Source organism: Diadema antillarum, unplaced genomic scaffold (assembly GCF_040938485.1).
Source record: "Diadema antillarum isolate AM-2024a unplaced genomic scaffold, OU_Dant_1.0 scf00000205, whole genome shotgun sequence".
Lineage (NCBI taxonomy): Eukaryota > Metazoa > Echinodermata > Echinoidea > Diadematoida > Diadematidae > Diadema > Diadema antillarum.
The window spans coordinates 1730893-1753681 of record NW_027271094.1 but is presented as its reverse complement, the minus strand read 5'-3'; the positions used below and the strand labels follow the sequence as shown (position 1 = coordinate 1753681).

The 22789-nt window shown below is 38.0% G+C and overlaps 1 protein-coding gene across 6 annotated transcripts in view; it reads right to left on the bottom strand.

Annotated features, from left to right (window-relative positions):
* Positions 1–22789, bottom strand: part of LOC139724052 (filamin-A-like) — a 184252-nt gene that overhangs the window by 96903 nt on the left and 64560 nt on the right. For all 6 annotated transcript variants that reach the window (XM_071635253.1, XM_071635251.1, XM_071635254.1 and 3 more), the window contains one exon: positions 16249–16642. In XM_071635253.1, coding sequence (XP_071491354.1) covers positions 16249–16642 — 394 coding nt within the window. The remainder of the gene's footprint in view (positions 1–16248; positions 16643–22789) is intronic.

The window sequence follows — 22789 nt, the reverse complement described above, 5'->3', positions numbered from 1 at the left end:
TAACAGTAACAGGCGTAGGTGTGAATAATCACCATTCTAACACAGGCTTACTACACCCGCTGTACCTGAACAATGGTGCAAAGACAGATATTAAAGGTACAGTTTACCACTGGGAGCAGTGATTTTAAAAATGTTTGAGTTATCATATTTGATGCATAGGCCCTATGTGCATAGGTCAGTTGCATCACAAAACATTCTACCTAACCATATAAAAATTTTGCAATAAAACCTAAAATATAAGGAGATATCACTATTTTTCGCACTAAACCCTAACTGCAGACAGTTTACAGATAGAAACACTTTATTATATGATTATTGTTCACATTTTGTATATATTTAACAATACTTTAACATTATCATCCTGATTAAAATTTTCTCTTCTTACACTGGTTGTTTCTATTCCTAACTCACATTTTAGAACTATTTTGAAGTGCTACAGCTGTGTTTTTGTTTCATGTGCAAATGGTAAATAATGCCTTTAATGAGACGTGTTGAATATACACGTTGTGTAAGAAGAGAAAAGGAGACTGCTGCGCAGAAACAGCACACACACTATCTTAACCAAAAAAAAGGACAGAAAAGGTCAGAGAAAACATATGGATGAACAGCTCTAGGCACAAGAAGTGATCAGGACTCCAAGGAAAGAGAGAGTCACAGACAGACAGACAAGAACAATCAGTACAAAGAGAGACATACATACATACATACGGGCAGACAGATGTGGTTGAAGAAGGGCTTTCTTATTCAAGAGACCTAGCCTATCATATCTCATGCATTCATTCATAATAGTGTAAAACATGATATATTCGCGGCATGAAATTTTCACGAATTGGAGCTGACGGCCTTTTTCACGGCATGAAATTTTCGCGAACTGCCACTGCCATTCAATGCATAGAGTGTAGACAAGAACTGTCGCGTGCATTTAATTTGGTGAATTTTGGCGCTTACAAAATTCGCAAAATTAAAATGCACGCAAGCATTCCTTGTGTTACAGTAGGCCTAAAGATTGTTCCTGACATACGTACAACCAAAGTGTATACTTCAGATACCATCTGAATGCATGAAAAAGAGACATACATACTCTAGCAAATAACAATTTACAGTGATATAAAATCCTCCCAGCAGCAATATCACATGAATTATAATGTTTATTTAAAAATTACGGCCTGCACTTGAATTACAATGTACGAATGGTGGAACCAATGTTCAAGGAGACCAGCACATTATTTCATTGGCGGAAATACGCCGGGGTAGGTTTATGATGCTAAGTCTGACATGAAAGATGTCTATCTGATAACCCTGGGTCTGCTTTCCATTGATAACCTGTAAATACTGTCTGTATACACTCCTTGACGTAAGCGATACTTGCCAGGAAGAGCAATAAATAATAATTAATTCTCCACACCTAGGTGAGAGCATATACATGTATCATTACAAGTCCCGATGCAACATCTCATTACGCAAGGGAAACTTTTTAGTTTCACAAACGATATCTGCCCTGCACCTGTAGAGAGGCCTACAGCAAAGATGTAGGCGTGGAGTAGTCACAAACTCATACTCCTAGCTGTTCAGACAGCTCTTTGAGACAATCATTCAAGGCACATATTTATGGGTCAGCAAACACAGACAACAATGGGTCATGCACGACTGGTACAGAACCTTTCCTCTGGAAGCTGTGTGTCCTTTTGATGCCAGCATCGGCATTATGGCTTCAGTCCTTGAATTGAATTGCAGTTGAGGGACTGACTAAATTGAAGTGACTCTCCCCAAAATAAGTCTCACATAGCAATCCCCTGGACAGAGTAGACAGAGGATTTTATAAAATGGGTCTACATCTCAAGCAAGTATTGGAAGCCCTTGCTTACCAATAGACTCATTTTCAATGAAGGCAAAAACTTATATCCTTCATGTGACCACTGTACAGAGGGGCGGATCCAGGAATTCTGTAAAGAGGGGGGGGGGGGGGGGGGGCGCAAGTAATATTTCTGGTGCATCCTACGGGTTTCATTTCATTTTTTTCTTTTTATTTCTTTTGTTTTTAATGAAAAAGTAAAGGGGGGCGCGCTTCGCTTGCGCCCCCCTCTGGATCCGCCACTGGTACATGTAGGTCCAACAACTACAATGTATGCCATGCAGAACTTGTTCTATGATGAAGTTCTACATAGGCCTACTCCACATAAAACCTGGAAATACTGTTTTTAACTAGCCAATGCTGAGAATGACAACATTTTTGTGAGTCTTCGCCCCATGGATAACATATCATTTAGTTTTCCAAATGCCTCTGTCAGATTAAAAACAAAAGCAAATTAGCCTCCTTGAATGGAGACTAGTGAGAGACCAACTATCTCTGGCCAGTGTCATATTTTCAAATACTGATTTGACATTAGAATTGACCTGTGTGAACAAGAAGAGTACAGTAAGCCACTACACTGTCTGGTCATGGAGATAGGCCTACATCCTGATCTGTGTGGGAGGGAAGGTGCCAGGCAGGTCCACTTACATGATGGGGGGAAGAGGTGGAGGGGGGACTTTCTAGCTCCCTTCCATGATGGACATTCTTTAAAGAGCTCTTCAAGGATTGTTTATTATAATAACTGTAGTATCCATGGAAGTAGGAGAAAGCAACAGCCACTCAATCAATTGAGGGAACTCCAGTTATTGTCATGGTTACCCATACTGGAATTATTGAAATTTGCCACAAAAACACATTATAAGAGATGGAACCCTGACTCTACCATATATGCCATATCACCTGACACACACAAACACATTTTCTCATCATTTTCTCTGTTTGTTGTCATTTTTGCTATTTCTCTCTCCATCTCTACTCATCTGAACAAACAAAATGCCCCAACACAGGGATGTTCTGAAGTGATCGAATGCAATGGAAGAAGTAATTCAACTTGGTGTACAACATCGTGCAGAGAGCAGTAGGAAAATATGTCACAATAGGACACAACATTTATGATTTACACAAAATTAGAGTACACTTACATTGAAACTCTTTATAAAGTGTGTCAACATCATTTCATTTAATCCATCTAACACTACTAAAATGTAGATTATGTCTGTCCTCAGTACTATGCTAGGGGTCTATCACTATTGTCTATGGGAAATGAGTATGGTAAGTCTTTTCACTCATCGATTTTTACTTTTTGAAGCCCTTCCTCACAATTTTTTTCAATGTGTCATTATTACAAACTATAAGAGACATTGTTGCTCAGATTTAGATTTTTTTTTTTCAAACTGGAAACAATGCTGGTGAGAGAGGGAGGGATAGTTGAAAATGCCTGTGAGGCACAAGTTCAACTCTTGGGTGCCTACTGCTTGATGGAGTACCCCTGAGATCAGGTGACCCACAGTTCCCTTGACCCTTACATGTATAAACCAGTCATCAAACTGTCTGCCTCAATCAAGCCTTCATCCGCTCAATGAATGCGGACTTTAATCCTGGAACATACTGTATCCATGCACCAATCTGAGGGGGAAACTGTCAAGTCCATCACAACGCTCTGTTCTATAAGTTACATAACATGGAGCAGAATCTTGGGTGTCTCATATGTTAGCAATTCAAATTCCATATTTGTCCATTTTATTACTTATCAAGCAAACTGTATGATATTCATCAATTTCATTACAATCTGAATTTATGTCCAAGAGTTGATGGAACAGAAACTTATCCATATTCTTATACCAGCAAGTTTTGGTCACTCTAACCTGTGTTAACATACACAATGTAATTGGTGTGTTAGGATTATGAATGTCATCAGAGAGCACTCCATTATCAAAAAAAAAAAAAAAGACAGCTGGAAACATCTAGGGTGCCTACCCATTATTCCTGTTATGACAGAGTTTCCTAAGTCAACCCCACAGGCAGGGTGAAGTGACATTAAGGCGTGTTTTATTCATGAATGATATCTGAGCACGTCTTATTCGCCTTGCTCATGAATGCATTTCCACCTGATCTTTCACCTTGAACCCGAAGGCGGAACACAACCAATACCACTGCTGGGAGATGGCAGAGATAGTGCAGGTGTTCTATGCTATCATATATCGTCAAACTCTCACCTTCATTTGGAAGTATGTAGCATATCACTTACAGCTCAATGCATTCAGTCCTACAATGGATAGCTTCCACGCTACCTTTTATACACCAATGTATTAATACAGTGATGGAATGAAATGGTAATTTTCCATTCATAATTTCAAGTTCTTTTCTAAACAGAGCAGCTAACCTTCACAAAAACATCAATCTTTATCCATGTCACTGCAGAGGCACTCAAAATAAAATGCACAGAGTTTCACCGACCCACTGAAACAGCACAGAAAACTGCATGATAGACAGTGGATAGAAATGAATGAGAAATGAATAGCAATAGTATACCACGTAGGCTTGACGTAACATTTCTCCCATAGCTACCCGTTTACTACAGCTATGTCTTTCCCATCATACATAAGAAGTCAGTGGCAGCCCAAGGCTATGATACACAATTAATATCAGTGTAGATAATGCTCTGATATCAAAGGTAGACACATGGACTTTGTGTATGAGAGAGAGAGAGAGGGAGAGAACCACCAGCAGAGACCATTTCATCGGTTTTGTTATGCAAATTATACTGGGAATCCTAGGCTGAACGCACCTCACTGCCACAGAGCAGGCAAACACTGCGACATTGTCACCTGGCCTTCATTCAAGACCTCTGAATGGTTTACAATCTATTTTTAATCAAACATATAATGTAGAACCCAATTTAATAACATTCAAATATCACTTGAAGCACAAGCATCCTCGAGGCTCAACTCTTGAACTAACTCAATGTCAGACAACCCATAATTAAAAATAGAAGGAAAGGCTTAGAGCAAAGGTTGGTTTATTGCTGAGAGGAATGATATTTACAATTAGGGCCTACATGAGCTGAAGATCACGAATGCCAGACTTTGAGCTATAGAACTGCCACCTGCTCATTGCTGCACCCATCACAATGCTGTATTCCGCCGTGAATTATGGTCAGGTTAAATAGTGGGAGACACAGCGGGGTTCAGTAAGATATAAATGTCACTGCATGCTACAAAATATAGACAACCTTTTCAGGAATCCAGGTAGTATGTTGGCTTGACATTTGAGGGAGAGCATGTACAGAAAATAATGAGTACTTGAGCCCACGCATTTAAGAGAGTGGACACACAAGGGTTTATGATTTGCACGCAATGATTTGCAAGCAATGATTGAATGTTGAATACCCTAAAATATATAAAGAGTATGCTACCTTTTATCTTTTTACATAAACAGCTACAATGTTTGTAACAGAAAATCATTTTTTTGTAACAAAGAAATAATAGTTGTTTTGTTGTTGGTGGTGGTGGTGGTAGTGGTGGTGGTGCTGGTGGTGTGTTTTTAAAATACAACCAAACTGAGTATATAAAGGGCTCTTCACTGGGTACTGTATACGCTAAATATTTTGTGAGGTCTTTATTTTCGATTATTTTGTGAGTCAGGTGCTATATTCGCAAATGTGAAAACATGTGGAAATATGAACTCTGATCTTGACATGAATGTGATGTGCACATTTCTCTGCTGGGTACTGTATTCCACAATCGTGAATTTAACCACATGCGAAATTGTTGGGAAGTCCCGATTCGCGAAATTAGACTCAACTTTAAATTATGGCGATACAGTACTCTGAATGCAATAAAATATTCATTTGATTTGCATCACCAAAAATCTTACTGAAACTGTGTATGTGCTTCTTTTTTTTCCAAGCAGAAATGACACAGATAAAGGTTACAATATTTTCCTTTCCTTGAAATGTATAAAGAATGAAGGAAATTTGTTGTTTTTGTTTAAACATCTTGTGTGTGAAAGTTGGATAGATATGTGTAGGCACCCTACATGTATTATATCCAAGTTACATACTGTATCATTGTAAGATAGTCATTCAGACTATAGGCCTAAATTCGATTTTCCAAAAAAGCAAACATCACCAATCTTATATTTTCAGTGTACACAATAATTACCCTAGTCCCATACATATACATTAGTGTTGTTTGTCTTATAAATGACTGTAAGTTTCACATACAATTTGTTTTTATGATATGCTTTCTATCATATACAACTTCACATACTTCCCTAGCTACAGTACAAACTACAAAAATCTGATATGTGATGAACATGTAATAAAGAAACTTGATGTCATTCTTACTTTAACCTGTTGAAGACTAAATTCTGAGTATACTTGGGCTGGTGTCTATGGGAAATGCATGTTGTAGTGAAATGAGCCCATCATCAACGGGTAAATAGATGACAATGAATTGCAAGAATTTTCAGATGAATTTCAGGGAAACACCATTTTTTTGTCACCTAGTACATCACCAAAATTGCAGAATCCCCACCGAGGTTAGCCTGGAATCCCTACCCACCCATCTTACTGCACCAACCATCAGCATGACCTGAGTGACCTCAGGCGACCTCAGGAATTCCAGACTCTATGACATCACAATTGTGGGAAATCTCCTCCTGAGTGACACTGTGTAGGGGGGCCTTCCAGCATGCATAGTGTTCTTATCACCAAGGTATGTTGACAGTCTACCACAAGGGACATGCCCACCTATAGAAAACTTTTCTACAACTAGTCCATTGAGATTTTTATCTCCAGCAGATTTACAAGAATTCAGGTCTCTGGAGTCATATATGCCAACTGGATGTTCCTGTACTTGTGCTGGATGCCACAAAATTTTGGATCACAACAATATACACAAATACAAATTGCAGCAGATACAAGTCGCAATCTCTCTTTTCTCATTCAAGCTGCTTTATGTCCAGTTGCATGCAAAACAAAAGCTTATAAAAATGACAAAATAACAATTTGTTGATGATTACATGGTCCAATTGTGTACTCCATTCTCTTTCTCATCACTTATGATTCTAATTTCTTCACTCTGATTTCTATTATGTTGGATATATGATTGTATTTTCTTATCGTCATCCACGCAGCTGAAGTTAGTTACATTTGCACGCATAGTTGAATGCATTAATGTTTCATGTGACATACTCGTTCAAATATTTCCCCCAATAAAATACTTTATTTACTGCCATACATAATCCAGTTTTATCATCATATTATACAAAATAATACAAAGTATCTGTACAACACAAACAGAAATATAACAAATACATTCATGTTGCCCTCTTTAATTAAGATTGGAGCATGGACCACTTGTAAACCAAGATCTAAAAAATGCAAGCATTATTACCCTGCCCAAATTACCTCTATTGATCAAATAATGATTTGAGTGGTATCCAATTTCTGTGCCAGTGAAAACAGCTGCAAACAATCAGTGTTTAGAATTCACCACCACATCTGTGACGCAAATACTTCCCACACATTGGCAACTTCCGTAACGAGCTCTGGCAGACAATGATTTCAGAGAAGTGGGATTTCATTATCTGACTCACTTTGTATTTGGCTGGTTGGCAGTCAATCGCTGCTAACAAGGACTGGAATGTGATTCCGGAGGAGAAGGGACTCCCAATATTTGTATTTCTCAAGCTATGTGTCTCCCCAGGACCTTACTCCGGTCAGTCCTGTACTGGCCGATGGGCAAAACGGACTGGATTTCGTGCCCCCCTGTCATGGGGTCACTGGTCAGAAGAAGACAGGTCTTGACCACATGCAGAGTGTATCCAGATCAAATTTTGCCCCAAAAATAAATGATATGAAGGAAGCCAGGACCTCAACGAGCAAGTATTTCTTTAGGCTATCCATTTAGGATGCTATAAAACAGATGATTTAGAGATCCAATCATTTCTGTATCACTCAGAAGAAAAATAAGACTGTCCTTCACCCTTATGGTGGCTCAACACTTCATTCATATTTGCTGGGGGGGGGGGGGGGAATAAATAAATGACTGACTGACTCAAACCAGAGTCAGGTACACAGTCTACAGAGATGATCATTTTTATCTCAGCGAAAACATTTGTTTCCCATTCATCAGTCTTCAGTTGAGTCCTCTAGGCCTTGCATAATGTGGCAAGTTTACATCATTTTCTGTACATTGTTATACACACTCTATTGTATAACCAATTCGGGACTACTTCCCCTGCTGTGGTAATGAGAATTAAAAAAGTTGACTGAATTTCTTTTTATCCCTTTCATGATTTCTACTTAGAACCTGCAGTAAATATCTATTCTTTTTTTTACTGCTTACTAAAGCCTTGTGACATTTTAGAGAGTTTTTATTCTGATGCTTGTCATAAATCAGTTGTATGACTAGTACCCATCAATATTTCTCAATGATACCCTTGAGTATTATGATCCCTTCTCTGTCTTAGTGTTAAATATCAATGATGAATGGATATCATGACTATCATTACAGCTAAATTTAATATGGAAACTGATAGAGAAAGCTGCACAATACACTTTCCAAAGTTATTACTACCTCTTACTGTTGGCAATTCAAAGTTAGCTTACAAAAAAAAAAAAATAGAACATCTTAAGAAGAGTGTTCACTTTTAAAAATCGAGAGTGCAACTACAGCAAAATGTTTTGGGAGGAAGCTTAACTATACTGTCCTATTCAGGGAAATACGAATGGCATTTGTTGTTGTTGTTGCTTTTTCCTTGCTGGTGAAGTGCTCACTCTGAAAGGTCAAAGGTAACAGCGTGGTTAAGTTACAACTGAGGTATGAACCACGGGAGATGAACAGCTAGAGTTACAGTAGCTCACCTTCCACAAAAATGCCATTTCTACTTTCGTTTCAGCGTGACTCATGTCAAGAATGTGCTTGCTCTGGTGATGTCACTCTTTAAACATTTTTCAGTTTACCTCTACACCACCTACTACCACCATCCCACCCCCACCCCACCCCCATCATCATTACCTTTTCTTCCATAGCCTTTACACTGAAGGATGGGTACACCCACAGTAGTCTATGGGTGTCTGCAAACTTTCTTAATCAGTGCGCAGTCACTGTTGACCGAGCGGATTTTCTCACTTCACTCAGCCAAGGCAGTCAATATTGTCATTTCTCATCATCAATGCTCAGATAACATACAATGTATGCCAGAAACAAAACAAAGTGCTGGCCCTTTTCCCCTTAACCCAGAATGGCTCCTAGGAACATGATGCTGCATGTGTCATATCTACAATAGTATGGGAAATTGTCTTCCTACCACATATTGAGTTAAAGGAAAGATCAGATTTTAAAATAGAAACCATGTTTAGAACTTATCCTCTGCATACTCTCCACTCATCTGAACACGTTGGCCAATATGATGTACAGCAAAAATCCTCAAGAGATAACTGATCATACATTGTAGGAACATTGTGACACTGTTTTCAGTAACTCTTTTATCTTCTTACCCTTTTTTTTTTGGGGGGGGGTGGGGGATCAGGGTTCAGCAATCATATCACTCTGCCTTGAGAGGACACAGAATAGTCAGGCAACATGTTCTGCCTAAGAATGAGCATCCAGTTTGACAGGTTAATAGTGACACTTTTTGAAAAAGTATTTTCACCCTACACATCCTACAACAAGCAAACAAGGTTATATTTTTCTTCCCTTGTGGCATATCTGCTGGGAATACAATTCTATCAATACTTCCTGTTATTCCCTCCTTAGTGTGAATAATCAGGGGGGGGGGAGATAAATTGAAAATCTATGATACATGAGAATGATAAGAACTAGCAGTTCTGAGAAGGGAGACGGGATGCCAGTGTCACAAATATGTGTTTATGCAACCCCAAACTTTGTAAACTGATCAGAGAATTTTTTGCCATTTTTTTTTGTACGGTGTAGGCCTATATGAATGTTTTAAAAGTTAAATTGTGAAATTTGAATATGGAAGGAAAACATACAGATTTGATGTCTACTTGGAGAACATAAGAATGAAATATATCTAAATCTGTTTGAATCATGATTTTTCTTTTTGAGCTTCACCAATGATGACAGCCTGCTTTATAAATTTATACATAAATATCTGAATACAGTGATTATTCAAAGTCTACATCCTGTCGAAGAGTATGAAAAATGGCTTCAGAAATGCACATACCAAGCATGACAAACATAGATTGGTTATCAGACACGCGTAATGGCAAAAGAAACATACGACTACAATTAATTGGAAACTTTGACACAGAGCAGTATTTGTTCTTATGTCTAGCTGTTAAATGTTTGCCTTCTTCAGTCTTTATGCTGTGTGTACAGTGTTCTAACTGCTGGTCATTACCTTCACAAGTTGTGTACATGTACTTCAGGTTGATGACTCACTGAACCAATGCAAACTTTGCTATGGCTTCAACAGTAATCACTAGCCATTATCGATCATAATCTACCATTATCTATAAATCATTTTTGCCTTCTTGTCTTGCACACTTAAATGTTGCAGAGAGTGGAATAGATACACCACAATCAAATTATGGCTTTGTTCTGTGAAGAGCAGAATGTAAAAATCTCTGCCTGGTTACCACAATAATTCACAGAATGATATGCAATACATATAAAATATCATTTACTGGTAATCTCTGGATAAAAATGTGTGACTTTGACAGAAAATTCAGCAATAAATCAATACTGTTCTGAAAAAAAAAAAAAATCTCAATGATAAAGTGTCATCGTAATGAAGCTACAATGAACTCCCAATTTCCATTCCTACGTTTGTCAATCTTTGAATAGTAACTGAATTTTCAGACAAAGACAGGTTTATGATCCTTTTCTCATGGGTGTATGCAAGGGGGGGTCGGGAGGGTCGTACGACCCCCCCAAATTTTCAAAAGGTCCTCTTTTTGTAAAAGACATTTTTGTTTTTTGAGGGCTTTTAACCCTATATACAACAGGAAAAAAAGTGACCAGGTGGTGTTCCCGCAAATTGTCAAAAACCTCGTAAATTTCGTAACTTAGTTTTGATATGCCATACAGTGTACCTTATTTCTAAGCCGCACTGCCATGCCATTTTTGTATGCACCAAATGGCCCCATTTTAAGATGTAAAATTCAAAAACTCTCTACCGTGGGAGGGGGGATACCCCCCTCCCACACCCTCCCCCGCTCGGTCGCTCCGCTCCCTCGCAAAGGTAAAGGTCCAAAAATTTTGATTACGACCCCCCCAGAAAAAAATCCTGGATACACCCCTGTTTCTTGTTTGCATTCTAAAACTGCTTAAAATATGACATACATCAGGACACTGAGCATTGAAAATGGCATGATTCAGAGACATAACAAAGAATAATGTCATTCACAAACATATTCAATTCTTCATTAGGCTTACATTACAAAAGACTGCTGCTTACGAATGAATTGCTTTGAGTGGTACCTACAATGAACTTCATTCTTAGAGCTACTAGAACATCTTCCCGCCTTTTTCGCTCAGATTTGATCTGTCGCAGGGGTTCAATCTCACAAAACTGTTGAGTCAACATAGCCATTTATAGAACATTCCTGCATAACAAAGAATTGCCATGCCTCACTGACATGACGTTGACTCACAGAGGGGCTAAAATCAATAATCTTTGCTTGCTTGATCCATGACAGAGAGATGTATCATACTCCTACAAGTACTACTGTAATAATTGCAACACACCTCCTGGTTAAGTGTCAGCTTGAATGACATGAATCAGAATGTACAGATTATAGATTTACATCATATTTATATGCATTGTAATCTATAGACTAACTTCATTCACTAATAGGCCTACCCCTCAAATATTCATTGTTTTGCTGGGAAGAATGTATGTCAGTTAGCACCAATGAACATTTCTTATTTAATACGGAGATCCAACCACATTCTTAGTATAGCCACAGAAGAGTAAAATTCATGTACAATTGTACTTTAACACTTTGACATCACGTTGTCAGGCTATTAATGCTTTGATTCTGACAAATAAGAGTGTGTATGGGAATAAAATGCAAGAGCTTTTGACTTTTCTGCATCAATTTCATTGATAATGATTTCACTGGGAAGTTTTTGAGACCATGCCGGCTTGGGACCTGTCTATGAACTGCAAACTGTTACCTGATAGCTTCACCTCCTGGCCAGGACGATCACGCTGCTTAAATTTCATCAGACTCTCACGAGAGAGTCATCACGACGTGTTTTGCAAACCAAAAACAGCTTTGTTTGCACCAATTATGTCAGAGACAAACAACTTTGAAAGTAGACTTTACTCAATGTTTGTGCTATAAGCTTGTTTTTCCCAAATACACAGTCATTATCATTTTTTCATTTAATGTGATTCTGGGCACATGTCCCTACCCCATCCCAACTGACAATCATCCATCCCTACCCCCTCCTGATTGTGATTCTTGTCAGCAAGAGGAAAATGGTAATTTCCTGACCCTGTCCTGCGGGTGAATGTCTTTTACTTTCTTCCCCTACCCCCAACCCACTCCTTGAGATGAAATTCTGGAGTGACACAGTAATATTCAGACGAGTATTTATAGACCAAGAGAAAGTCTGCCTTTGAGTAATCACCACTGGGATTCGTGAGTGGTGAGAATTTCTATGGAGCGCCAACAAACAGTGCATGGTAGTTGTTAGGCTGCTAAACCATGGAGCTACAGTGTAGTATAGTTACTCCATGGTTAAACCTCTGGGCTAAAGCTAGAGCACAGAACATGCATTTATTCTCTCATTACATTACAGAACAGTGGTACAAAGTAGGTGGGCAGCCATTTAATCCTTAATTACATCACTTTACAACTTAACCCGTTGAGGACAATTTGATTTTGCTACAACACGCATTTCCCACAGACACCTGCCCAAGGATACTTAGGACTCGTCCTCAAAGGGTTAATTAAGATGTGAGCACAAATTGGTCATATTATGGAGATGAATGACATGGTGACCATCTTGCACAGAGAACCAATGGGGATGGGCTACGGAAGCAGGAACGAGTGTCATCTTTTGAGAGATGTCATTTTTGACAACCCATGCCTCTCTTGTCAAAACATCGCCTAGATGAGGGGATGGTCAAATTAAGCCCTAATCAGTGTCAATAGAAGTCCTTCCCATAGTAATTGATGTTATTTCCCCTGAGTGTCAGGCAGGCACACTGGTCAACTTCTAAAATAAAGTCACTTTGTTTCTAGAAAACAAGCTCACTTCATATGATCATAAACACTGGAGTTAAACAGACTATTGTTTGTCTTTTTTTCTTTCTTTTTTTTTCAGTGTTCATTTGTACTACGTGCTGTCAGCTCCATAATGTCTGAACTAGCTATACACTGTTTCAGGCCTGGCTGGTCCATATCAAGCTAGTTCAGACAGTTTGCAATGTCAGGAGATAACCTTCATGAGTTCCATTATATGTATCTTTGTGAGTTTCTCTGAGATTGGTGTGGTGAAAAATGCAATGTATCAAAACACTGTTGAAGTGTCATACAACCACTGCGAAAGGAATTCTAAAATTACAAAGAAAAAATACTTAAAAATTGCAAAATTTAGTGACAAAAACCAAATGTTTGCTGGACTTGAAGAGGTGAGAATTAAAAGAGAAAAAGAAAACTCCAGTTAATATGTCACATTATCGCATTGTGCAAATGTTACGTGAGGGATCAAAGAACACAATGTTCACCAACAACATTGGCAGCACATGCTGTCACATGACTTCTTTTAACATACATTGTACACGTACTATCAAAATATGATGCTGTTTCCTGTACTACATGTATGTATAGTCATATTCCTTAGTGTCTCCTCCCGGTATAACATAAATTCTACTCAAAAGCCAGTTTTTGTTGGTAGTTTAGTAATTGTGTCTAAAACTGCTTGTCTAGATATGAATTCTATTTGCCCAAGGCCAAACAGCAAGCGAGTATGGCAGTTACATATTGGTAAATGAGTTGGAATCACATGTAATTCCCCTGTCTTAGACATCTTCAGACACGGAGGATCATTCATGGGTCATTGAGAAGCCACTAAATGACCAAATAAAGCCTGCCATTGTGCAGACAAAATGTTTTGTCACTTAATCAGACTGCCTTCACTAAATGACAAGGTCCATCTCAGTAGCGAGAGAAAAGGAATACTATTTGGCCGTGAGCTTTTGTGTTGCGGTATTTGTCATGCCTACAACTCCTCATTGAAACAGTGGCAATGCCTTTCTACGCATCTGAGTACAAATGCTGGCAAGAGAAAAAAAAAGCAGAGAGAAAACATACATATCTTTATCATTCCGGTCAGACACCAAATATGATTGTCTGACAAGGACAGCATTCCATTCATGGGTTTGGGAGTTTGCCAAGCACAACAGTGTTCCATGGTTTCAGTACAAGAGAGCAATCTGGTATATCTGATTCTTGTTTGAAGGCCTGCATGTCTCGTAATTCCACCACTCTGTACATGTAAGAAGTTTCCATTGAGTACATGTGTCTCATCATTCACTTTCTTGACTGTTAATCATGTTGCAGTTTTGCTTTGTACATTTTTCAGTTTAATTCAGATTGTGGATATAAATGAAATTGAATAAAATTTCAGAATCATGCACTATGAAACATGTCTCAAGTCATAAACTACTGGGCTAGATGCCCTTTAAGATAGAATGTTTTAAATCTGTTAAAAATATAACGCTGGGATTTGATGTGTAATCGCAAGAATATGGCTGCATAACAAGAATAAGCCTCGATGTGTCTCTCGGACTGTGCTAATGCCACAAGCGAAAGTCCTCATCTCAAAAATATGAGTTTAACACTCGAGTTCCCCTAATTACTACCCTCACTTGAGTCATAAGGACTGCTCGTATCTTAAAGCAAGTCTTGCTAAGCATTGTTGTGTGTTATCATACCATCCCCTGTAGTAGAGACAAAACATGCTACTGTCCCTCAAATAGAACAAAAAAATGGAGATCCCACGTGCAAGAGAGTCACAACTCCAGCACATAAGATCCTCCTTCATTCATTCATTGCAAAGAGCAGGGTGCATAATCTGGTGAAGTGGTGCTGCCTCACATCCAACTGGATTCCACGGAGGACCAGCTAGTGCACCTGAATACAGGCTATATAGGCCTACAGCCATCTTGCCAGATAGAAAATTAAAATAAAAACGGACATCTCTAAAATGAGACACTTACTTGCTTGTTATACAATATCTACCAAACTACAACTTTTTTTTTTGCTATCCCTTTACTGCATTATCCGAAAGGAGTTTCCAATAATTTCCTGTCCTAGAGTGAAAGTCCAAAGTCTACCATCACACCAGCATGTGCTGTAGTGCTACTTGGTTTCACTAACACATGTGCATCTTTGCTCCAATACACTGTACAGGAGATACTTTTCAACAGTGAATAGAAACCCCTAAGTTCTACTAAGCTACAATATTAAGTCCTACACTAAAGTATGAAGAAATATGCCATGACTGGTCATAGAGCTTGTACTAGTAATTGGAGTACTGGAGTAATAAAAAGTATCCAGTACGCAAGTTGTGAATGAAAGGGGTCACTTTGTTGGACAAATATCTCTAAATCCATGGTCATGTGTGTTTCAAGCCAAAGAAATAAGCACATGGCCTCAACCATCATTCTAGTATAGGTCTCTGAATAAGTAGCAAAAAAAATTACTCCATGACACCAATTACCCCTTTGGTTTGCTCACAAAAGCAAGCATTTAAGTTAAAATGGAAAGAGACAAAAATAAAAACATTACCAAATTCTGTGGGAATGTATGGTAAGCTGTAGTACTAGAACTGTCAGACTCAAATAATCTCAAGAGTATTTAATCAACTACAAAACCTGACATTTTGGGTGTATGACTGACCTAACACTGTTAGAAATCCCATACAAACAGCACAATACACTATGAAAGTGCACGGTGTCCATTCAAACAAATATGACAATCAAATTATTCCAGCAAAAGAACTTAAATAATATGTTTTTCGAGTTTCCAAAACTGCAGGTGATGTGTTCCCCCCCCCCCCCCCCCTCCTCCTCGTCTCCACGCTTCACACATTGGTTTTAGCGCTTGTAGTGGCATGGTATCCTTCCTTCTTCTTTTTTTCAAAACTTAAAGGCTAAATGGCAATGACATGTACAACATTACGCGGCCAGGCCTCGCGGTCCACCACATGGAAGCTTCCACCGAGTCGCTGACGGACTGCGCACGGGGAAGTTTGGGCGCGTAAGTGAACTGTGACTATGGCGTTATGAGGAATCTCACAGGTGTCAGTCAAACCACGCAGACAAAAACGTCCTTGTAATGGCATCAGTACGAATAAGATTGACAATTTTTGCAGTCTATGTGAATCTCTAATAGTTAAACTTACCCATACTGACAATCTTGATGTTCTGATCTTCCAGGAATTTGATGGCAATAGATACATTTTCCAATTTCATCGACCGGAACGTGGGACGCTTGTTGAATTTGCTGATCTTCTTCTGCGACAGCACCTCAATCAGGGCGATTAGCCTCAAACCATCGCTCAGATCTGTTTCCAATTTGGAGATGCTCTTCTGAGCCACCTTCAAATGCTCGTTGCACCATCTTCTGAAGGTGTTTTCCTGGATTTTCTTCCAGGGAGCGTCGTCTGCTAAATCTCTCTCTGCTAAAGGCATCTCTTCCTCCTCGTCCAAGTCGTACTTCTGATCACTGCCATCGCCGGCACCGCCACCTGGTTCATTAGTACTCATGATGCCTCCTCGTGACGCGTACCCAAGAGCCTATGAAAAAGCAGAATCGAGAGGTTAAAGGCAAAAATGGGCGGAGCATCGCATATTTCATGAATAATGCAGTAGCTTCCTTTGCGACATTTTGTGTGTTTATGTACAGTGACTGTCCTTGTGGTCAATCATCCTAATCAATACAAACAAAAAGATACCGGTTTCCTCGTGGGAGCCAACACGTGGTTGGACGAGTTCTGTGTTTATGTTAATGTTTTGTTGGCAAATAAGATAGTTTGTGTCCGCAAAATGTATTTCCGATGTTGACTTTTGTGACGTAAGTAAACGCGATATTTAGAAGCAGGATAAGGAAAAAATGTAGCTGTATTATACTACAACACAAATCACATTGTTTCGATATTCTCAACTATAATCAGAGAAAAAAAATAATCAAGCAAACAAATATGAAAAATAAAAAAACAAAAAATAAATAAAACTAAAATTAAAAGTCAAAATACACAATGAAAGACGTAAAAACTGTGTTGGGGTTTGCACCCACTGAGCATTGCTGAGCATGACAGCTTCGCCAATTGGGCAACATGCCACATGACAGTAATAATCATGTCGCTATACTCCACGGTATTATCGTGCAATAAGAATCATAAACCACTCCGGCTACAGTATTTTGTCATACCAACTGCTCTTTTCATCAAAACAGAATTCTGAAAATTCCAGACCTATTTTATCATAATCTCAGAATGTTCATGCATAAACTAACAACTAATGGATTACCATCTGTTTTTATCCACATGTTCAAAAGAAATCGCTCTATTCACTGTTATCCCACTCGCCAGAGTGACGCCTATCACCTTCCCCGTACTCACACTATTTTTGCAAAGAAAACAATTATGTTTACTGGACCCAGATACTGGAATGACCTCCCTCAAGATATTACTTCTTCCTTATCCCTATTCACCTTCAAACGCAAATTAAAACAGCTCATAGTGGATACACTCTACCAGGCTTTTAGCAACTCTTTTGGTATACTCCCAGTCTTTTGTCTTTGTCCGCAGCACCAAGTTATTTAACGGTACCGATACATTAAATAATATAGCATTCTTTTTCAAACACGGCGAGGTCCGTACAGTCTGGTTTGAGCGATATTCATGTTGTTCATTAGATGATGATGATGATGAATGATGATGAAACAGCATTTGTATGGCGCCATTTATCTGTTAGAAACATTCAAAGGCGCCCAAATCATTCTTTACATTGATTTTTGTACTAGTACAATTTTAGTTGGTCAAGATAAACATACCCGTTCTCCATATAATTCCATGCCTATGAATTCGTGAACCTACGGTTTTACAAGCGCTATAGCTTTTATGTAGGCCCCATCATATTTTTGATATTTACTTGTGACATCCTCAGATGATATGACCATATACATTTGTGTTAAGTATGTTTTTTTTTTCCTTCTTCAATCAAAAGACATGGTTGTATATATTTTGTATTCTTGTTTTATTATCAATCATTTTGTAATCTCATCATTGAGAAAGTGGAAATATGAAATAAATTTGAAATGAACTGAACAAGGGATCGAGGAAAAACAGGCTTTGGGTAATTTCTCTGATCATCCATGTAAATGTTCACGGGTAATCACAAAAATTACCAAAAGCCTGTTTCATTTAATGATAACATAAAGCTATCAAGGATTTTGAGATTCGCGAAAATGAAAGAAACACGGAAGATGATGATGATGATGATGATGATGATGATGATGATGGTGGTGGTGGTGGTGGTGTGGATAATGATGATTCAATTCAATTCAATTCAATTCAATTCAATTTTTTATTGTCCGTTTCTGGAAATTTGTTTTGTTTGCATGCATATCCGGTTACATTGATACATTACACATATACAAGGCATACGTGTACATTGTAACATAGATACATAGACATGATAGACATACAAAAGATATACATCGATACAATATCACTATCATTGTCATAAATATATAACATCAAAGAAGTGATAATGGTAATGACAGTAGAAGTAGCAGTAGTATAGCGGTAGTAGTGATAGTATACAGTAGTAGTAGTAGTAGTAGTAGTAGTAGTAGTAGTAGTAGTAGTAGTAGTAGTAGTAATAGTAGTAGTAGTAGTAGTAGTAGTAGTAATGATAATGATAATAATAATAACAATAATAATAATAATAATAATAATAATAATAATAATGTAATAAGAACCATAATGATAATAATATTTATCACAATAATGATAAAATGATAAAATAAAAAGAAGAAAAACGAAAAGAGGAAACAATGGAATAAGCAAGTACTATATCATCATGATTATCATCCTAAATCATTTTAATGCAATGGCATATAGGGCCTATACAGGAATCCATGCAGATGTTCATCACAGTGACTCATGAGCATCACGTTTATGATTTTAATCTAATAACAATCATTCCTTGTAGAAATTGCTTCATCACGTTAACATGTCTTCAAGGACCTGATTATAACAGTTGCTAAGTTAATTACGATTAAAAGTGAACTGGGTTCATCCCGTGGAGTCATTGGGAGACCCATGATCGTGTCACACTTCGGTATACCTCCTTGTCAACGCCATCTCATCACAATGAGACGCAGAGCGAGATATCCTAAGTGTATTACTAATCAGATTTTCAAAGTTCGGCCGGTGAACAAATGAGGCGGATATACACCCTATAATCATTCAGTGTGCTGGACATCCTCGTACAGAAGGAAGAATTACGACCCCCACGTGATACTTCCGCAATCGTTTCCATCAAAATGTATTGCTGTTTTAATTTCCATACGCATCCGCACGTCATCATCGATCCTTTCTGTTTTACCCAAACAGACAGATCTGGCTTCCGCTGAGATTATATCGCGGATACCACTGTATATACCATCCAGGATGGATGTTATTCACTTAAACGGCTGCCTTAAGGTCAACCTCCTTAAAACTGTCATAGGGATCAAAACTCATTCTGATCTCTACAGCAAGTTAATCAACTCTACTTTAATGCATATAATGCATAGTATGTATCTATAATCACTTCCGCTTCTTTCTTCTGGCGGGGTGATTGTGAGTGGTGATGCCGTAAAGGAATGGTATTTAGTTTTGGTTGAGATTTGGATTGAGATTTCAACTTTTTGCGAAAATATCAAAAACCTCTTATTTAAATGAACTATTAAACAGCATACAATTCTAAGAGGAATCTAGTGTTTGTTTAATGAAAATCGGTTTTGAAATGGGTGAGATATCCAAAAATAAAGACGTCCTAGTAAAAGATGGGTCCCACCTTTTATTAGGGCCACTTTCTTTTGCTTTGGTTTTTGATATCTCAGCCATTCCAAAACTAATTTTCATCAAAAAAAACTTTGAATTCCTTTAAGAATTGTAAACTCTTTAACATTTCATATAAGTGGCTTTTAGCCTCAAAAAAATTCAAAACCTGAATCTCCATCTCGGCCAAAACTATATTATACCACCCCTTTAAATTAAACATTGATAGTTGTTTGTAAGAATGGCATAAGAAGAGATAGTGGTCAGCAGGAATAACAAGATGTCATGGATGGGCAAAACAACCGAAATGATGAAAAAGTGGAGTTTTATCTATGCTCTATATCGTCACTGATCATCTGTCTTGTTTGAGGGGTGGGTGCATACTTTGTCATATTCGTTTCTGCAACGTTTTAATCATACAAATGAATTATAACAAATAGATTAAACCGTAAAATTTCATCTGATTAACATAGAGACATGTATAGGCTCTGATGTGTAGGACAGTGTCGGGGCGATCGTTAACAGGTCGTTAACGATCGCCCCGTCACTGTACAGGCATGCTAACCTGGATACATTAAACTGCACATTACTTGAATATGAGACCATTCTGAATCAAATAATTTTCACACAACAATAGATATATAACGTACTCTTAAATGAATCCCACAAGGATTGGAACAATCATCCCCAGCATTCCCACTGATTCCCACTGATCAGTTACTAGCTATCCCCTTTAACATTTAAAAAGAAAATCATGATTTTAATCGATCATTCAAGATGTACAACCCTTTCCCCTTATAGACGCCATTGTTGCTAAGTTACTGCAAGACGATAATGAATTGATGCTTTATACACAGCTTATTCCAATTTCTTTTTGTTTTGCCGTAAAAAGGGAAATTTAGTGAAAATTATATGTTGATTGTATGGGAAACTTGTGAGGTGATGCATGATGGAGAACTGCACTGTAAGTAAACAGGGTGATATTCAATATACTCAACAACAAGAAGAAGACGCAAATATCGAGAACTTGACTTTTACACATCAAGGGGTGCTGGTGTTAGGTGCAAGGGTGTGACTTGGCCCTTTAAGAACGTGTGTCGGGGTGACTTTTGTTATAGCATCTAACTTGAGGAGAGAAATCATGTAATAAGTGTTACAAACACATGATTTGCTTCACTGAGTACATAAAATAAAATAGCGTTCTGCAGTGTTATTAGAAGTAGGAAAGAAATCTTGGTGTGATCCAGTTTATTTTTCGGAAGCGTTATTATTCAAATTTCCTTTTCAAGACGTTTGATTTCGTCTCGGCCAGGACATGACACTTTGTGGTGTTGAGACGCCGAAGCGGGTCAATCTATTCCACTCCATATGCTGGCTCGAAGTGAAAGGGCATCTAGGTTAGTCCAGCGGATATAGAGCACATATAGGGTGAATCATGCACATTATGGTAAAAGCACCATACTTGGTACACATGTACATGATGCCAATACAAGTCATTTCTGATATGGAAGCCACTCTGATTCTGCCTGTGGCGGCCGTGGCGGCAATTTTTTTCAAAATGGCCGCCATGTGATATAGCAATGATGTGTATTTTGGAAACTTCAAGTCCGATTGTCGTGATTCTTGTACCAATGTATAGGTTTTGAGGGTCAAGGATTCCAATAAAATAATTTTTGAGAGGATAAAACCATGGTAACCTACTTATTAGCGGCCATTTGAAAAAAGGCATGGCTGCCGCTCTACATTCTATTCACATATCTTTAAAACCAATGGATGCATCTTCATGATTCTGGTACAAAAATATGTTTTTGAGGTTCAATTATTTATATGGATACATCTTTTCGTGTATACAACCATCACATCCTATATGTTTTGGCTGCCATTTTAAAACATGGCCACCGCAATACTATACTGTACGTCTTTGAAACTAATTGGGTCAATGATTTTAAACAATCATTTGCTGATGAATAGAACTAACACATCTCGTTTTCAGGTCCATTTTTATAAATATGACTGCGACACTACATAGAGTATACACAGACACACACACACACACGCGCACACACACACACTATTATACAGTGTGGCATAGAATTAATGGAAACGCGAGTTTTCGCAAATAATTTGCACATTTGCATTACTTTATGCAAAAATGAATGACATAAAGTTATAGAGAATTTATCTAGAAGAAGAATGACACCAAAATCATCCGATTTGGTTGAGTAGTTTTTATTCTACAGATGTTTTTGTAAAGACGGGTTGAGCGTAAATTTCTTAGCTCAATTCAACAAATTTCAGCATCGAGCAAAAGCCACTGCCTTGGGAGACTAACAGAGAATTGAGGCCGCACATCACAATGTGGAATGCTTGAATAGGATTATTGTCGAAAATTCACCTTCAATTGTTGGGTAGTCTCCGTTGCTGAGCTTTGATAAAATAAAGTAAAAAATTAATGATCAACAAAAACATGTCTAGAAAGAAAAGAACTCACCCAAATTGGACAATTTCGTTTTGGTTTCGAAAAAAATATTCCTTTCCGTTTTCTGAGGGGCCACCATATATAATTATTATATATATAATATACACCCTCACTTGCCATATGTATTGTCCCATTGACAAGAATCGTTCACCTTTTATTGGTAAATGAACCTCCTTTGTTGTTGCGGCGTTTAGTTCTTTATTGTTCATTGATTGTTGTTGATTGATCATACCTCTATCACATTCACTATTCAAGTATAGGTATTGAACATCACATAAGTACAATTGTTACATAACTGGAATACTATAAAAATAATTATGTTGAATATCAGTTAGGTAGAGTAAATGGTGAGAATGGAATAGAAGACTTTCCCCCTAATTTTGGATGCATAGACAGGAGAGCACAATAAGTGTA